The 16,095-nt window shown below is 37.9% G+C and overlaps 1 protein-coding gene across 2 annotated transcripts in view; it reads left to right on the forward strand.

Annotated features, from left to right (window-relative positions):
- Window positions 1–16,095, forward strand: part of BMP2K (BMP2 inducible kinase) — a 128,435-nt gene that overhangs the window by 107,177 nt on the left and 5,163 nt on the right. The window contains exon 15 of one of the 2 annotated variants that reach the window (XM_066385513.1): window positions 2,592–2,702. The exons of the other annotated variant lie outside the window; for it this stretch is intronic. Coding sequence (XP_066241610.1) covers window positions 2,592–2,702 — 111 coding nt within the window. The remainder of the gene's footprint in view (window positions 1–2,591; window positions 2,703–16,095) is intronic. 2 annotated transcript variants of the gene reach the window in all.

The raw sequence follows: 16,095 nt of genomic DNA on the forward strand, positions 1-16,095 counted from the left end.
AATCTGAGACAATCTCTCCATTTGTCCTTTTGCACCTCCCCCTTTACTCTGTCCTCATTCTTTTATGCACCAGAATTTGGGAAATGAAGAATGGATGGGGAAGTCTAGGAGGACTTTGATACAAGGAACAATCTCTGGTTTTAAAGTTACTCTATAAATACATTCAGGGCCTGATAACGGTAACCACAGGTTCCCTCCGTGGTTCAGTGTTTCTTAGGCCTCTTCTGCAGTTTGATTATGGCTTCCCACCATAATAAATAAAAGGTCCGTGGTTATGTGAAGCAATGTTTTTCATCCGCTGGTCCACAGAGCGATTTGCCTGAAATTCTGTGCCAGTCGAGAAAGAGTTAAGCACCCTGATGTTGTATAATTATAGACCCTTGATCTTAGTCAAATTCACTTATGCTCAGAGTGATTTCTGCCTTAGCAGTTCCCAAAATAATTCTATTTTCACTGGTTTCCAAGTATTAAAACGTTGAAAACCAGTGATGTAAAGTATTCTTCAGTCTTTTTTTTTCCTTCAGAAATATATGAGACTAACTTCTCTTTTTTTTTAATATTTGGATTTTTAAATAATTTATTTCATTTTGGAGTGACATTGGTTAATAAGGCTGCATAGGTTTTAAGTGTAGATTTCTATGATACCCGATCTGTATATTGTACTGACTTTGAGTAATGGACACGCAATGGAATATGCAGAGACTGACTTCTCTCCTTAGTAGGTGTGAAACAACAAAATATTTTTTAAAAACCTTTTTTTCATAGTACAATTAGCATTTGTTATGTCTTCCTCAATCAGCTATACAGTTAATATCTCGAAAAGAACACCTAAAATAAAATGTCATTGTTGCCTGTTGCAGTATTAGATATGAAAAGTAGCTCTTAAGTTTTGGGATGTTTTGTTTTTACAGAAATCAACTGTCAGATGTGTTTCTTTAACAAAGGATTTATTTGTGCTTCAACAAAATTTTAAGTAAAAATTTACACAACCTGAAGCTTCATGTCTGAAGCTTCGTGTGGATTTTGCAGTTAGTTTTAGCCATAAAAGCTAGTAATTATATTCATCATCATAAAGATATTTAAAGAATTAGTTCATGGCAGTGATTAAGTATATTCAGGATATTGTAGACTCCCCGGCAGGGGTCCCCAAACTTTTTACACAGGGGGCCAGTTCACTGTCCCTCAGACTGTTGGAGGGCCGCTACATACAGTGCTCCTCTCACTGACCACCAATGAAAGAGGTGCCCCTTCTGGAAATGCAGCAGGGGGCCAGATAAATGGCCTGAGGGGGTTGCATGTGGCCCGCGGGCCATAGTTTGGGGATGCCTGCATGGGTTTTGCCTTCTTGAGGCCGTGCTCCTTGGGCCAGTTCTACTGCATCACCTGCAGCTGTTGAAGTACAGAATCTCAGGACCCTTCCCAGAGCCATCCAAAGAGTATCTCTCTAGTTCCTTTTACCCTGCACTACATTTTTCTTTATAGGTTTGTTTTTAACATATTGCATATATATTTCTCATTTACTTATTGCATCTTTGTTTTGTTTGATATTACATGCCCACTACCTAGAACAGTGCCTATATCTGAACAATATAGATGCTAAAATATTTGTTGGATGAGTAAACTATGTCATTAAGGTGTTTAGTAGAGAGATATCTATATCTTTGTACCTGTTTATATGTGAATGGTTTTGTTTGTTTTTTTTCTCCTGTATTTTTCTGAAGCTGGAAACGGGGAGAGACAGTCAGACAGACTCCCGCATGCGCCCGACCGGGATCCACCCGGCACGCCCACCAGGGGGCGACGCTCTGACCACCAGGGGGTGATGCTCTGCCCCTCCGGGGCGTCGCTCTGTTGCGACCAGAGCCACTCCAGTGCCTGGGGCAGAGGCCAAGGAGCCATCCCCAGCGCCCGGGCCATCTTTGCTCCAATGGATCCTCGGCTGCGGGAGGGGAAGAGAGAGACAGAGAGGAAGGAGAGGGGGAGGGGTGGAGAAGCAGATGGGCGCTTCCCCTGTGTGCCCTGGCCGGGAATCGAACCCAGGACTTCTGCACGCCAGGCCGACGCTCTACCACTGAGCCAACCGGCCAGGGCGTGAATGGTTTAATAACTATAAATAATAGGAGAAATGAACAATAGAGTAAAATATAGTGAATTACTTTTTACTGCCATTAGGTAATAGATTTACTTATTTTATCAGTGAGAGACCATTTGCAATATTTTTTCCATATGTATTTATGGAGCTAGTCTACCAAATAAGCCTCTGCTTAGTAGGCTGGGTTTAAGTCCAGATCCAATATGTTGCAAATTGAAGACAATTGGTATTTAAATAAATCAAACCAGGTAGTAAGTTAATTGCTGTTAGTGAAATAGCCCTGAGATTACATGGTTAAGCTTGCCTTTGTAGCAACAAATATGTATTAAACTCTGGACAACCTCTAATACTTATAAAAATGAACTCTGAACCTACTATTTTTCAAAAGGGTGTTCCTTTGTTTAATTTTCACTTTTATTTATACTGTAAACCACTTAAATTTTTTTTAAAGACTGTTTTGTTTTTATTTTGTTTTTTGTTGTTTCATTTATTTTTGCAGACAGGCTGGAGGAGAGAGCATCCTCAGATAAGAATGTAGACCCACTTTCTGCTCCACATAAACATCCTCCAGAAGATCCTTTTGGTTCTGTTCCTTTCATTTCTCACTCAGGCAAGTTACATGTGTAACATCATCGCTGTCATGAAAAACTACACACACGAGAAAGACTAAGAACAAGAAATGTTAATATAAGGCCAAAGTAAGAATCAGGTGTTAGTTTTAGAAAAAAGAATTAAAAATTATTTTAATCTTTAGCCATCCTAGTCTACCTAATGTCATTCAGTTGTATTTTTTGCCAATGTAGAAAAATGCTGATTTACATAATAGAATCAGAACTGTTTCTTTTTGCCTTTATTATTGGATACAGTTGAAAAAAACTCCATGCCTAAAAATGTCTTGTTTATATATTAAAAATACATAAAAAGGTATTTTTATGTGTAATTTTGTTTAAAAATCCTATATTTTCCTAGTTTATACATACTATCATAGTTTCATTTGAAAAAATTATTTGTCACAATCATTAATTATCTACTCTTGTTCTTCATCTTTGCTTTGATTTCAATCCAGAATTTAAATATTATTCACCATTTAAAAGTATTTGTAGTATTATTTTCAAAGTAATCATCCAGTTAACAGTATTGAGGATATTAGAATGGAATAGGATCTCACTTTGGCATAAATGGCTTTTTATGTTCATGTAGTTATAATGGAAAATATGAGTTTATTCTTGGGAGAAATCAGGCTTAAGAAGAAGGTAAAGGTTTTGTTTATTTCAGGGATGGGCAAAAGTAGGTTTATGTATAGTTTGTTCATATGGAAAAAGACTAATAACTTTATTTACTCTGTGTTTTGTGTACTCATAACTGTAAACCTACTTTTACCCACCTTGTATATTCAAGGTAACTGTCAGTGATGTTATTTGGTTCTATTCCTTTTATTTCTCACTTAGGCAGGTTACATGTGTAACATTATCACTACCATTTAAAACAATATACACAAGGGTGAACAACAACAACAAAAACCTTAGGAATGTATAGCCAAAATAAGATATAGGTGAGCTGACAGCTGCGTGTTAGGCCGTACTATTCTGTAGACGCCTAATCTCCGAAGCTAAGCAGGGTTCGTCCTGGCTTTTACTTGCATGGGAGACTGCTCTTTTGTTTTGTTTTTTAACGAAAGAAATAGGTGTTCAGGATTTCTGATGAATACATCGAGGCAATGTTAGAGCTTTTCAACATTGAGATTTGGTTATCCAGAATATACAGCATAATGATAGAGAGTTTCTACATACTTTCATGTTCCATGGTTTACTCTTTCCCACTTGTTGACAAGAGTTAATATTCTTGTTATTTTCTGCTCATTTTCTTCTAATTATCATTCTCATGAGTGACCTAATTAATTGGGAGAACAGTTTACTGTCTATTTAGTTAATCTGCGTAGATGTGTTTCCTCACATTCCCAATAGATTATACAAATGTTACATTTTTTAAAAATGATCTCTAAATGGCCCTTATATGTTCTCGTAGTACTCAGTGACTTCAGATATTGATCTATTTGAGGTAGAAAGTTGTCTTAGTACTAGCTTTTTTTTCATATTCTAGATGGAGTTGTACAATACTTCTCAGGTTTGCACATGTCTGTGCAACCTCTCTGTTCTTGAAGAGCTTCTGAAGGAACCCTGGGAAAGTGACTAGTAGGATCAGGAACTAGTGTGAGCCTCAATGATTTGCCTTTTCCCTGGGCACACTTATTTTGGAGTTGACTTATGATTTCTGTAGCTAGAAATATGCTCACAGATTTAAACTTGATTGCTGCTACTGTTACTTGTTTTCTCTTTTCACTGTGAGTATCTAACTTCTCTGTTAGATTTTTAAGCTCAATTATTGAGGGTTAAAAATATGAATTGTCTATCTTTGAATCCTGTTTGGTGGCCAACCCAGTAACTACTTAATAATGTTCATTGGATATATGGACAAATTATGAGACTCCCTAAACATTATATCCCTTAGTGTTAGGACAGTGACCTTAAAAAATGCCCTTTGATATAAATGCTACAAAAATGCTTCCAAGGCCCTGGCCGGTTGGCTCAGCAGTAGAGCGTCGACCTGGCGTGTGGGGGACCCGGGTTCGATTCCCAGCCAGGGCACATAAGAGAAGTGTCCATTTGCTTCTCCACCCCCCCCCTCCTTCCTCTCTGTCTCTCTCTTCCCCTCCTGCAGCCAAGGCTCCATTGGAGCAAAGATGGCCCGGGCACTGGGGATGGCTCCTTGGCCTCTGCCCCAGGCGGTAGAGTGGCTCTGGTCGCGGCAGAGCGACGCCCCAGAGGGGTGGGCAGAGCGTTGCCCCTGGTGGGCGTGCCGGGTGGATCTCAGTCGGGCGCATGCGGGAGTCTGTCTGACTGTCTCTCCCCGTTTCCAGCTTCAGAAAAAAGGAAAGAAAAAAAAAAGCTTCCAAAATATCTTTTTAGATTTAGTGTGAACATGAACATTGCAGTAGCTTGGTTATAAAAAATTGAGTACATAGGCTGGAATAAAGAAAGGAATGGTTATAGGAGAAATGTGCCTCCAGAGAGAGAAGAGAAGGCAATCACTTGAGTATAATAGCATTATAATTTATATTTATCAGACCCAAAATATGTAATTAGAATAAAAATCTAAAAATAACTGACTATATTATCAAGCTTAGAAATACTTTGTTATATATAATCTCTCAGTAAAAATATTTTGGACATTCATTTTCCCTTAATAGTAAAATAACTGAATCTTTTGGAATAAAAATGAACTTCTCCATAAACTAGAAAGAAATTGGAAAAAGAAAAAGGAATTTTCTGTCCAATGAATATATATTCTAGCTACATTGTGAACACCTGGAGATTTGTTGGGCTAGAAAAAGGAAAGGCAAGGAACTACTGTTCAGTGAGTGTGTGTGCGTGTGCAATACACGAATGACATGTATATGTGGTAAGCCATCTTACTTCCATCTGAGAGTTGACAATTACTGAACATATTTAATTTTAGCTAAGCCATATGAAGAATGCTACTGTAGAATAAAATAAATTCAGTTGTGAGGCCAAATGCTATAGAATTGAGCAAGTTTGAAGTCTTTTTATAAAGTATATTTCAGAAGGTCCACTGTCCTCATCGTGTTCCTGATACACTGGTTTTATTAGGCATTGTGCTTTTTATTTTGAAAGAAAAAAAATTGAAATCTTTTAATCTTAACTTTGAAATAATAATGGATTAGTTTTTACTTTGTTTTTCTTGTTTTATAATTAAAATTATAAACTAAATTTTAAAACCTAAAATATTGTGTACCTCAGAAAGTTGGATTTAACAGTTTGAAAAAAAATTATTTGCCTCCTGTCTCCCTGTCTCCTTTCCCTGTTCAAACTCCCTAGAGGTAATGTTTTACTCTTGGCATTTTAATATAGCATGCTTATTCTGTTTTTCCCATTTTTTCCAGTTTTAGATAGTATCTGTATTAGTACAAGGTTCTAATAATAATGAGCTAGTATTCTCACCTACTAACTGAAACCTTTAAATAAAGTATAAAACCTGGGCTGTGTGTGGTTGGCTCAGAGGATAGAGTATCTGCCCAGCGTATTGACATCCCAGGTTTGATCCCCGGTCAGGGCACACATGAGAAGTGACCATCTGCTTCTCTTCCCCTCCCTCTCTCCCTTCTCTCTCTCTTTCCCTCCTGCAGCCAGTGGCTCAATTGGTTCAACTATCGGCCTGAGACGGGGGTTGTCAGGTGAATCCGGGTCAGGGTACATGCTAGAGTCTGTCTATCTCTCCTCTAGTGTAGAACCTATTTATGAAGCCTTGCATTACTAGAACTGTTTTAATAGCACTGTGTCTATTTTTATTAAAGCACTAATAAACAGTATTCACATACAAGCCATATTAAAAGTCTGGTATTCATCCCATCCTGAAACCCACACGCCTTTTCTTCTCCCCAAGGCATCATTTTACAGTTAGTTTACCAACCTAGAGTGTGTGGCTTTGTGAATTATTTTATAGTGTGGGCTACCTAATTTTAATAAACACAGTTTCTGGAAGTATTTTAAGAATTTTGTTGACATATAGGCCATATGAATTATGTCACTGAAGTTTTAGATTTTTTGCACTGTTTTTCTTTTTTTTTTTAATTTTCTTTTTTTTAATTTTTTTAAATTCATTTTAGAGAGGAGAGGGAGAGACAGAAAGAGAGAGAGAGAGAGGAGAGACAGAGAGAGAGAAGGGGGGAGGAGCTGGAAGCATCAACTCCCATATGTGCCTTGACCAGGCAAACCCAGGGTTTCGAACCGGCGACCTCAGCATTTCCAGGTCGACGCTTTATCCACTGCGCCACCACAGGTCAGGCCTGTTTTTCATTTTTAATTAGGTTTGGTGAACTTTTTCTATTCTTCCAAACCCCAGGCCCAGCTCATGGGTCTCATCATCTATAAGTTAAACTGAGTTTAGGGTTATAGAAAGATCCCATTATATATGGCAAATACTTGTCAACCCAAGTGCTGTATCATTTTATAAGTCATGATGAATAGTTTGTATCTTTAGATTGTAGAATTTAATTTTTGAAGATCAAGAATTTTTCTATTCTAGGCTGTTAACAATAACGCTTACTATTTATTGAATTCTGCCGTATGCACATTGTGGAAAGTGAGTGCTCAGAGAGCACCAATGACTTGCTTAAGGTTAGATAGTGTGTAAATAGGAATCTAGCTGTGTCTAATTTTAAACTGTTCGGCAAAACAACGTATTAAGTGTCCTGTTTTAAATAAAAATCTACAATGATACGAGTAACATTAAAAATGTCTGTTTTACAGCATTTTTAATCTGGCTGGGAAATATTGTTTACAACTATTATGATTGTTTTCTTATACTCGGTCTTGTCACTTGGCCTGTGGTCAGAGAAACTATAGATTTTAATAAAACCTTCTCCTAATCCTCTAATCTCAGCCTGGCACGGTAAATCGCTGGTAAATGATGGTGGGCAGCATGCTTCCAATTCAAAGTGAGCTTTAAAGTCTACAGCCTCAGCCCCTCCCTATGTCATAAATGATGAGACAACAGAAGGCATGTAATTAGAATAGCAGTTTCAAGCCCCTTATCCTGTATAATCTAATAGCAAAGAAAGGAACATCAAAACAAAATTTCCTTGAAACTGGAAGCTTCTTATATGATTAAATATGTACCACCTGTTTTATAACTAAATGAACTGTCCTCTAAAAGGTGGAAACGTGATTAGACGAGAGGTAACGTGAATAGTAGGAGGTAAACATGTCCCTCCCTCACATTTATTTTTGACATTTTCTAAATATGTTGAATTTTTTAGGTTGTTTATGAAGGTTCATTTATGTGATTTAAGAATATATCATTTGTAATATTTAAAATAGAGTGGCATTACCTAACATCTCATTCTTTATATGAAGTATTTATTTAAATGAATACTATTTTAATATGTGAAAATCTATGAAAGTTGACTACAAATTTTAGCTTTTGAATTTAGAATCTTTTAGATTGTGTAAGACTATAATTTTAACATCTAAAATTTTCCTTTTATGAAACTCAAGCATGGAAAGGATGAATTTATATTCTTAATTTTGTTTGGTTAGGTAAACTTGTTCTTCAGAACCTTCCAATTGTTTATGTTGGCCAGTCATCTTCAAGACCACGAGAGTCAGGATTAGTAGATGGGTCTCATAGCTCTCAAAGTCAATAATAAGCTTCCTGAGGGCAGAAATTGTCTTACTCATCTTTGTATTCCATACAGTACCTTGATGAATGACTTCCTTAGCAGAGTATACTTCAGTAATCTAATATCTTTCTCTCACATACACACACACTAATACCTAATGAGCTTTTATTAAATTAGATAAATATTGTTCAGTGTTCAGCTTTATCAGTTAATTTTCATTATTTTCCTTGTAGATGAAGTAACTAAGGCTATTTCTGGGTGTTTATCATCCATGGATTTTGTAAAGTTGAGTATTCTTTCATTTTGAATAAGCCTTATAGTATTTCTAGAACTTAACCCTATACAATACTCAACTCAAGGTATTTATCAGACAGTTCAACAAAACACTATTTGCTGAAATAGAAACAATGCAATGCCCATTCTGTTCTTTTGTTGTTTTTTTTTAACTTTTCAGGCAAGGCTTTGTAAAGGGGATACTAAGGAAATGTAAAGTAAGCCTGTGGTTGTATTTTGCAGGTGGTTGATGATACACCATATTGAATATTTGTTGGTGATGATATTCTATGAGTAGTTTAATTATAGAATTTACAGATGAGAGTTTTAAACTAGTGGCGTCAGCAGAGAAGTCACTATGGCCTTGATGGATGGCCTTAAACTCAGGCAAGTCATTTTCCATAGTTTCAAATTCTTTATGTATAAAAAGAGATTGGACGATATCTAAAAATTCATTCTTGATTTTTGCTTTCAAGATGTAGTTGAAGCTATGAAACAGGATTAAAGTCACCAGTAGAAGGAAATGGAAAGAGAAAGCAATGGAATGAGCATTGGGTGGTAACAGTGGTAGGAAGTCATGATAGTGATCTGACATGAAAAGCAATGAGAACAATTTTGAAGCTGTAGTTGATAAAAGTGAAGAAGAAAGATCATAGCAAGTCTTATAGATCATTTTTATGCTAATGTGGGAGCCTAATAGGGAGTTAAGAGATAATGTATGAAAAACCTTTGGCCCTGCATTTGTTCACTTGAGGGTATTAGTTACTATTCCTCTGGATTTATTTCTCAGTACCATTCAAAGTATAGAAGTATATAGGAGGTGCTCCATAATTATAAAATGATGGTAAAAACATTAGCAATAACTACAATACAGCCCTTTAATGAGTACCTGCAACATGCCAGCACTGTTGTAAGCAGTTTATATATGAGCAGTTTTCTCACTTAAATCCCTGCTACAACTCTCTGAGGCAGATGCAGACAAGGAAAATGAGACTCACTAGTAATGCATGATTCCAAATGAGAACAAGACATCCAAGGACACTTTCATTTCGTCTCCTATGCTGATGAAGGAAGGGAAGTATACTATATATATTTTATACAGACTGTTAACCACATGATTAATTTGGTATTTCACTTAGTTAAATGCGTATTATTTTACTGACCATACTGAATAGTTGACACACTACTTAGCTTTGAACTATCTTGAAATTCTGTATTTGAGGTACATTAAGCTAGAAATCAGTGAGGATAAGTACTAGTTCTCTCAACAACTTTTTTGACTTCCATTGCTCTGTTTTTTCAATACCTAATTTGGAATTTCCCTGAGAAAGAGTTCACATGTCACACAAGATAATGTAAGACTTCATAACTTATTAATGCAATTCTTGATAATTTACCCAAATCTGAATTGTCGCTCTCAGCCACTCACCTTGTTCTCAGGATTTGGCTTTGACTGAGTTTGCCACTTCTCAGCAATCAAACTCTACTTCAGAAGATGAGGGTTACTCAAAAAAGCTGAAATTTGTAGTTTCAAGGCACAAAACAGAAATACAGAATCTCCTGACTAGAAGCCACCTAAATCATTTTCCTGTATTTAGTGTAAGGAAGCCCTGCTTTGAGTCACAAATAAAAATTGGGTAATATATGACATTTACAGTGTTTTACAAAATCAATTAATAGAGAAAAGATGAAATTGAATTATGCTCCTTAGCGCATTCTAGATATTTGTGTGTTAAATACTTGTTCTTAGTGTTTATTCCACAAATAACTCCCTTTCCACCTACATGAGAAACAGCCATTTTATGTTAATAATACAAATCTCAGTAATTATAGAGATTATTAGGATCTAGGATATATTGAATTACAACACAACATAATTAGGTTATACTTTTGGGAAATTAATATAAATAGTGAAATAATTCTGATTTAAATTTCATAGTTAGAACTTGGAGGAAGCAATTTGGCACCAGGAGCAAACAGTAGGGATATCTGAGGTCGTTTTTTTGTGTGTGTTTGTTTGTTTTTTAAATTACAGGAGTATGTTTAGGCATAGAAAGATTACAAAAAATAAATCGATTATAAAAATTGGTGGCACTCTTAGCTATGAAGCCATACTTTAAAGTACTATACCTTGAATGGCTGGTAACCAACTTTATAACTTGTGGTACTTATTCTGATAGTCATTTGTGCTTATAGGATTAGGACTAAAAGCCCTAGGATATATTGAAATAATTTTTATTTTTGTATAATTCCATTTTTTTCTCAGTCCTTCTACAGTTTTACAATTAAGGACAATTAAGTAGATAGCTATTATTATTGAACAGGACACCTTATCTAGGATTGTCGTAACTTGTAGCTTGGATCGTAACTTTCTTCAACAGGAGGTGCTGGAGAGAGACCACATGTAAACTGAGCTAAATGGCGCTTAGCATTTAGGTTGCTCTTAGTGTGCTTGTCAGAGAGGCTCACTAATACTCTTTCTTTATCCGTTTATGAAGGAGTGGAAAGATGGAGGAATAGAGAAACATTTACACAGTGTCAGGGTGGGTGGTGAGAATATGGGGAAAAAAAGGAATTTGGATAAATATTTTTGATTGCTTGCTTTTGTTTTATGAAGGGTAGGTAATAAAAGAAATAAAACTAGTTTGTACAAACAGAAGATTTCCCTAGTTGCCCATACTTTTCAGGCAAGTAATATGCAACCACAAAGATGGCATAGATCATTGTGTGTGTGTCTTTTCTTGTTCTTTTTGAAAGCAGCCCCTTTCAATTTCTTATATTGTACTCTCAACTCTAGCTATAAAAAGATCAGAGCTATAGTTTCCAGCATCCAAAAATGCACCCATGTGGTGTGTGGATATATATTTGTTTGTCTACTTATTTCTGGCCACCTTCTAAAGTAAACCTGAACTACTTTTTTTTTTTTTTTTAATAAAAATTTTTCAATTACAGTTGACATGCAGTGTATTATTTTAGTTTCAGGTGTCTAACACAGTGACTGAACTACTCTTGAATTAGCCATAGAATTGCACCCTCCTCTCTCCCTCTCCCCCCTTTTCCTTTCATTTAGATTCACCTTCAGCTGTTGAATCCAGAAAAGTTGCTGGAAGGTTGGAGTATAATGGACGAGGTAATTGAGTTTGGCCTTGCCCTGGGAACAACAATCTTATGTAGTAGAATGTATTATAATGTCCCCTCATAATATGATAATGTATGTTATACATTCCCTCATTACATATGAGGGGACAGAGAGCATTTAGCTATGAACGTGTCAGCGATTGTTAACTGGGTTAACTTTATTAGCTGTGTATTAATTATGCATAAGGGAGGAATAACAGTAAATCCATAAAGTGAAATTGATATTTCAAAAGGAAAACTTTTATTTTTATTCTCCTCCATCTCAAAGAAAAAGTGCATGTTCATGGCTCTGCTTAAAATGCTTAAAGACATGGAACACCCTAGAGCAGGCGTCCCCAAACTACGGCCCGCGGGCCGCAATGCGGCCCCCTGAGGCCATTTATCCAGCCCCTACTGCACTTCTGGAAGGGGCACCTCTTTCATTGGTGGTCAGTGAGAGGAGCACTGTATTTGGCAGTCCTCCAATGGTCTGAGGGACAGTGAACTGGCCCCCTGTGTAAAAAGTTTGGAGACCCCTGCCCTAGAGGCTGTATTGGTAGTTAAATGTTATGTATACAATGTCTTATCATGTTTCTATCAGAATTAATACTGGATGGACTATTATTGCTATTTGAAAAGATGCACTAAATATGGTAAGTGAAAAAAAATATCACAAATTTATATCCACACTGGCGATTAAAATTCTGATCTGTATAAATCCTTTACAACCCAGAAACATGTATCTCTATTAATACAACTTCCAGATGCCAACAAAGGACAGACAGAACGAGAAGCAGAGAATGACAAATGTGTTTGGGAAGCAGTGATGGCTAGTTTGGTAAAGGAAACAGTTAATTTAGAAGACTGGGATTAAAATATAAGAATAACAAAAAGGTCAATTGAAGCATTTGGTCCTATGTTAAATGTTCCAGAAAACTAGGAACAAAGCTTTGTGCCCTAGAAAAGGAAATCTTTGCAGAGAGCTAATAGGGCAGCATTTCCCCAAAGTGCTTTTGGAAAAATTCTTTATAAAAGTTAATAGGCATTACATGTAAATAAAAGTGTAGTGGAGGAGATTTGGGGATTTTAGGTTTCATAAAATTGAACAGGTTCTTTTGTGTAGGACTTGACAGCACCTTGAACGTAACGAGCGTCTTCTAGGTGGGCAGAGGTGCAGGCACGGCATACAGTGCAGCCTTTCATAAGCTCAGTGGCCGGAGACCGTAGAACTGTTTGGTTCTTGTTACGGAAATAGTGTGTTGCAGAATACACTTTGGGAAGCATACTGGAATGTTCCCGAAGGCATGCATGAGCAGGCACGAGGGGTGCACATTGTGTTGTTTCTCTGGGTGGATAAGTTGCTGGAGGAGGTAATGCTGTAACGCACCGTAGAGGAAATTTCCCAAAGTGAGGGAGGACAACATGTCTTTGCCATTACATCTTCTGCTTTTGAAAAAAAAAAATTCATTAAAATAGGTTTCATGACTAATCTAAAAGTAATTTTAGTTTTTAATATCAGAAGTTTGCTGCATGGAGAAGTCAAATTGCATTTAATTTGGGTTTAATCTGTTAGGATTTAAGATAAGTGTGTACAAATGTGTAAAGAAACAGCATATAGCTCTTGGCTGGGGTCAGGAACTTGCAGGTGGATAGTGGATGAAGATTACATTTGTATTTCAGTACAGCCTGATGGAATTCTCCATGTCCTCTCTCTCCCTCACTCAGCCCCACTAGATTTCCTGCCCTCTCCTCACTTCCAAGTTTGTCAACAGACTGTGGAGCTGGCCAGAGCCTGTGGCCGTCCTCTGTCCTCGGTTCACTGGAGCTGTTTGCATCGCCCAGCTCAGTTGCCAGCTCCTTCCCTGGAAACACTTTCCTGTCTGGCCCTGTAAGCTTGCACGCGCCTGGTTTTGGTACCCTCCTCTGCACTTTTCAGTTTGCTGTGCAGGTTCCTCTGCTGACTTCTAAATGTTTGACACCTGAGGGCTCAGTGTTGGATTCCCTTTTCCTCTTGTGTACATTCTTCCTAGATGATTTCCTTCAGACTTGGGACCCTACATACCCTCTGTATGGCTATGGCTCCAAGTCTCTTTATCCAGCTAAAAACCAACCATTGTGCTCAAGCCATAGATATTTGCTCAAGCCTTGTGCCCCAAACCAACCCTGATAATGGGCTCTACTTCTCAATTTATTCTTCATTCTTTTCTCTGTCAATAGCACTACCATCCACCCAGGGTTTTCCTCTCCAATCTCTTATTCTGCCACTTCTTTTTACCACCCCCCACCATTGTTCAGCCATAATCTCTAACTTGAATTCCACAACTTCTTCTTCCCTGATCCCATTTTGTTCTTTCCCTTTAGTCAGTTATCTTTTTGAAATATCAATCTGATCATGACACCCATTTAAAGTAAAGCCTGCAACGGCTCCCCACCACACAGTTTAGAACAAAACCCAAACTCCTTATCATGCCCATAAAGGGATTTGCCCTGTCTGGTCCTTTCCCCTTTCCTACTGCATACTGTCCCGTGTTCCCTTTGCTCACTATGCTCCAGGCACAGTGGCCTGTTTTCAGTCCCTCAAACACACCAGCCTCTTGACTTGGCCTTCACACATGCTGTAGCTCTCACCTGGGGCAGCTTTCTGCCTGTCCTTTGCACGCTGGCTCCTGGTCACTGTTAGGCCACTTCCTCAGGGAGACCTTGGCCGACTGTGCGGAGAAGGTGTGCCTCCTGCCCCTGACTTGCACCACTGCTCTGTCCTCTCATAGCCCCAGTCACAGCTTGTGTTTAGACTCCGTCCCCACGCTTGATTGTAAATCCCTGGTGGAGAGAGCACATTTATTTTACTAATGTATGTATGATCAATGTATAGAATGTAGTAAAGTACCCTATAAAATGGTTTTGTTGAATCAAAAAATGTGTGTGACTGACTTCTGAGCTAAAACATCTCCAGATGTTCAGGGTTTATGTTTCTATGGGACTTCATTGTATTCTGAATATACTGACTATGTTTGTGTCCATTGCTGTAAGCTCAGAGTAGTCCCTTACTATTTCATTCAACAAATACTGATTCAGCACAGTGCTGGGGTAGAAGTGAATGATACATGAAGTAAATGATAAATAGGATGGTGTCTAAGCGCTCATAATCAAGTAGAGAAAACCAACAAGTAAACAAATAACTGTAATACAGTATAGTAGGTGATATAAGTAAGGCTTGTACTGGGTCCGTTGGAAGCACCAAATAGAGGAATTTTTCAAGGGGTTCCTCCAAAGGGTTATGACACGGGCTGGGTCTTGAAATACAGCCAGGTCCACTGGGCCAGTCAGGTGGGACTTGGAATGCTAGAAGGACAGTCACACTCAGGTACTAAATGGTAAAGATGTTACAGCAGCAGAGTGCTCCTGGATACCTAAATCCATTAGGCTCCTCAGTTTCTGACAGCAAACATTAAGAGGCTGGGTAGTAATATAGCTAAAAAAGAAAATAAAGAAGAAACACTTTATCCAAATCTATTCAGTTCCTGAGTTTGAGTAGGGAGAATTGGGTGTGGCTATAATGAAGGATAGAGACATCAGGGTCCAAGGCCAAACTGGGAAGGACAGATCTAGACAGAGCAGGGCAACCCTGTGTGGGCTGAGGGCGGGGACTTCAGAGAGCCCCTGGAAGGTTTTAAGCACTAGCCACCTGATTAGTGTTTCAGAAAAGTCATTCTGGTGACAGAGGAGAGGAACAGTTTGAAGGATGTGAGACTTGAAGCAGATAGGCAAGTTTAGAGGCTAAAGAGCTGCTAGATGAGAGATAATGGAGGAATGAAATAGATAGCTGGCAGAGGGAGAGGAGGGAACAGATTCAAGAGATTTAAAAACACCATTTGGTGGGAAGAGGGAAAATGATTTCTAGATTTCTGCTAGTTTGTAGAATTAGGTAAACAGAAATGTTCAGAGGGAATTTAGAGGGAACTGGTAAGGAACCCATGTAAGAGGAAAGATGATTTCTTTTGATTTTATCAAGTTTGAAGTATTGGTAGGATACATATTCATGACAAATATTAGATAAATAAGGCAGATAAGTATTCATGGAAAGTACCAGAGATCCAGTCATTATGGTGTATATGGCAATTAACAGATGTAATTAAGTCCCAGGGGAGGACACGCAGAGGGAGAAGGTCAACCAATGACAGAACCCTGGGGAACATACATGTTTAAGGAGGTACTAGTGAAAGAGAGGTCTCTACAAATATGACCAAGAAAGAATCGTCAGAGGTGGGAAGACAACAGAGCTGACTTTCAAAGAAAAGGAAATAACTCAGAGGAATATGCCATAGGAGCACCATGTGACTAATGGGAAAGTAATAATCCTTACATCATAAGCTAATTAGTTTTCATGACTACAGACTATCCTGGGGACTTCAGA

Source organism: Saccopteryx leptura, chromosome 5, assembly GCF_036850995.1.
Source record: "Saccopteryx leptura isolate mSacLep1 chromosome 5, mSacLep1_pri_phased_curated, whole genome shotgun sequence".
Taxonomy (NCBI): domain Eukaryota; kingdom Metazoa; phylum Chordata; class Mammalia; order Chiroptera; family Emballonuridae; genus Saccopteryx; species Saccopteryx leptura.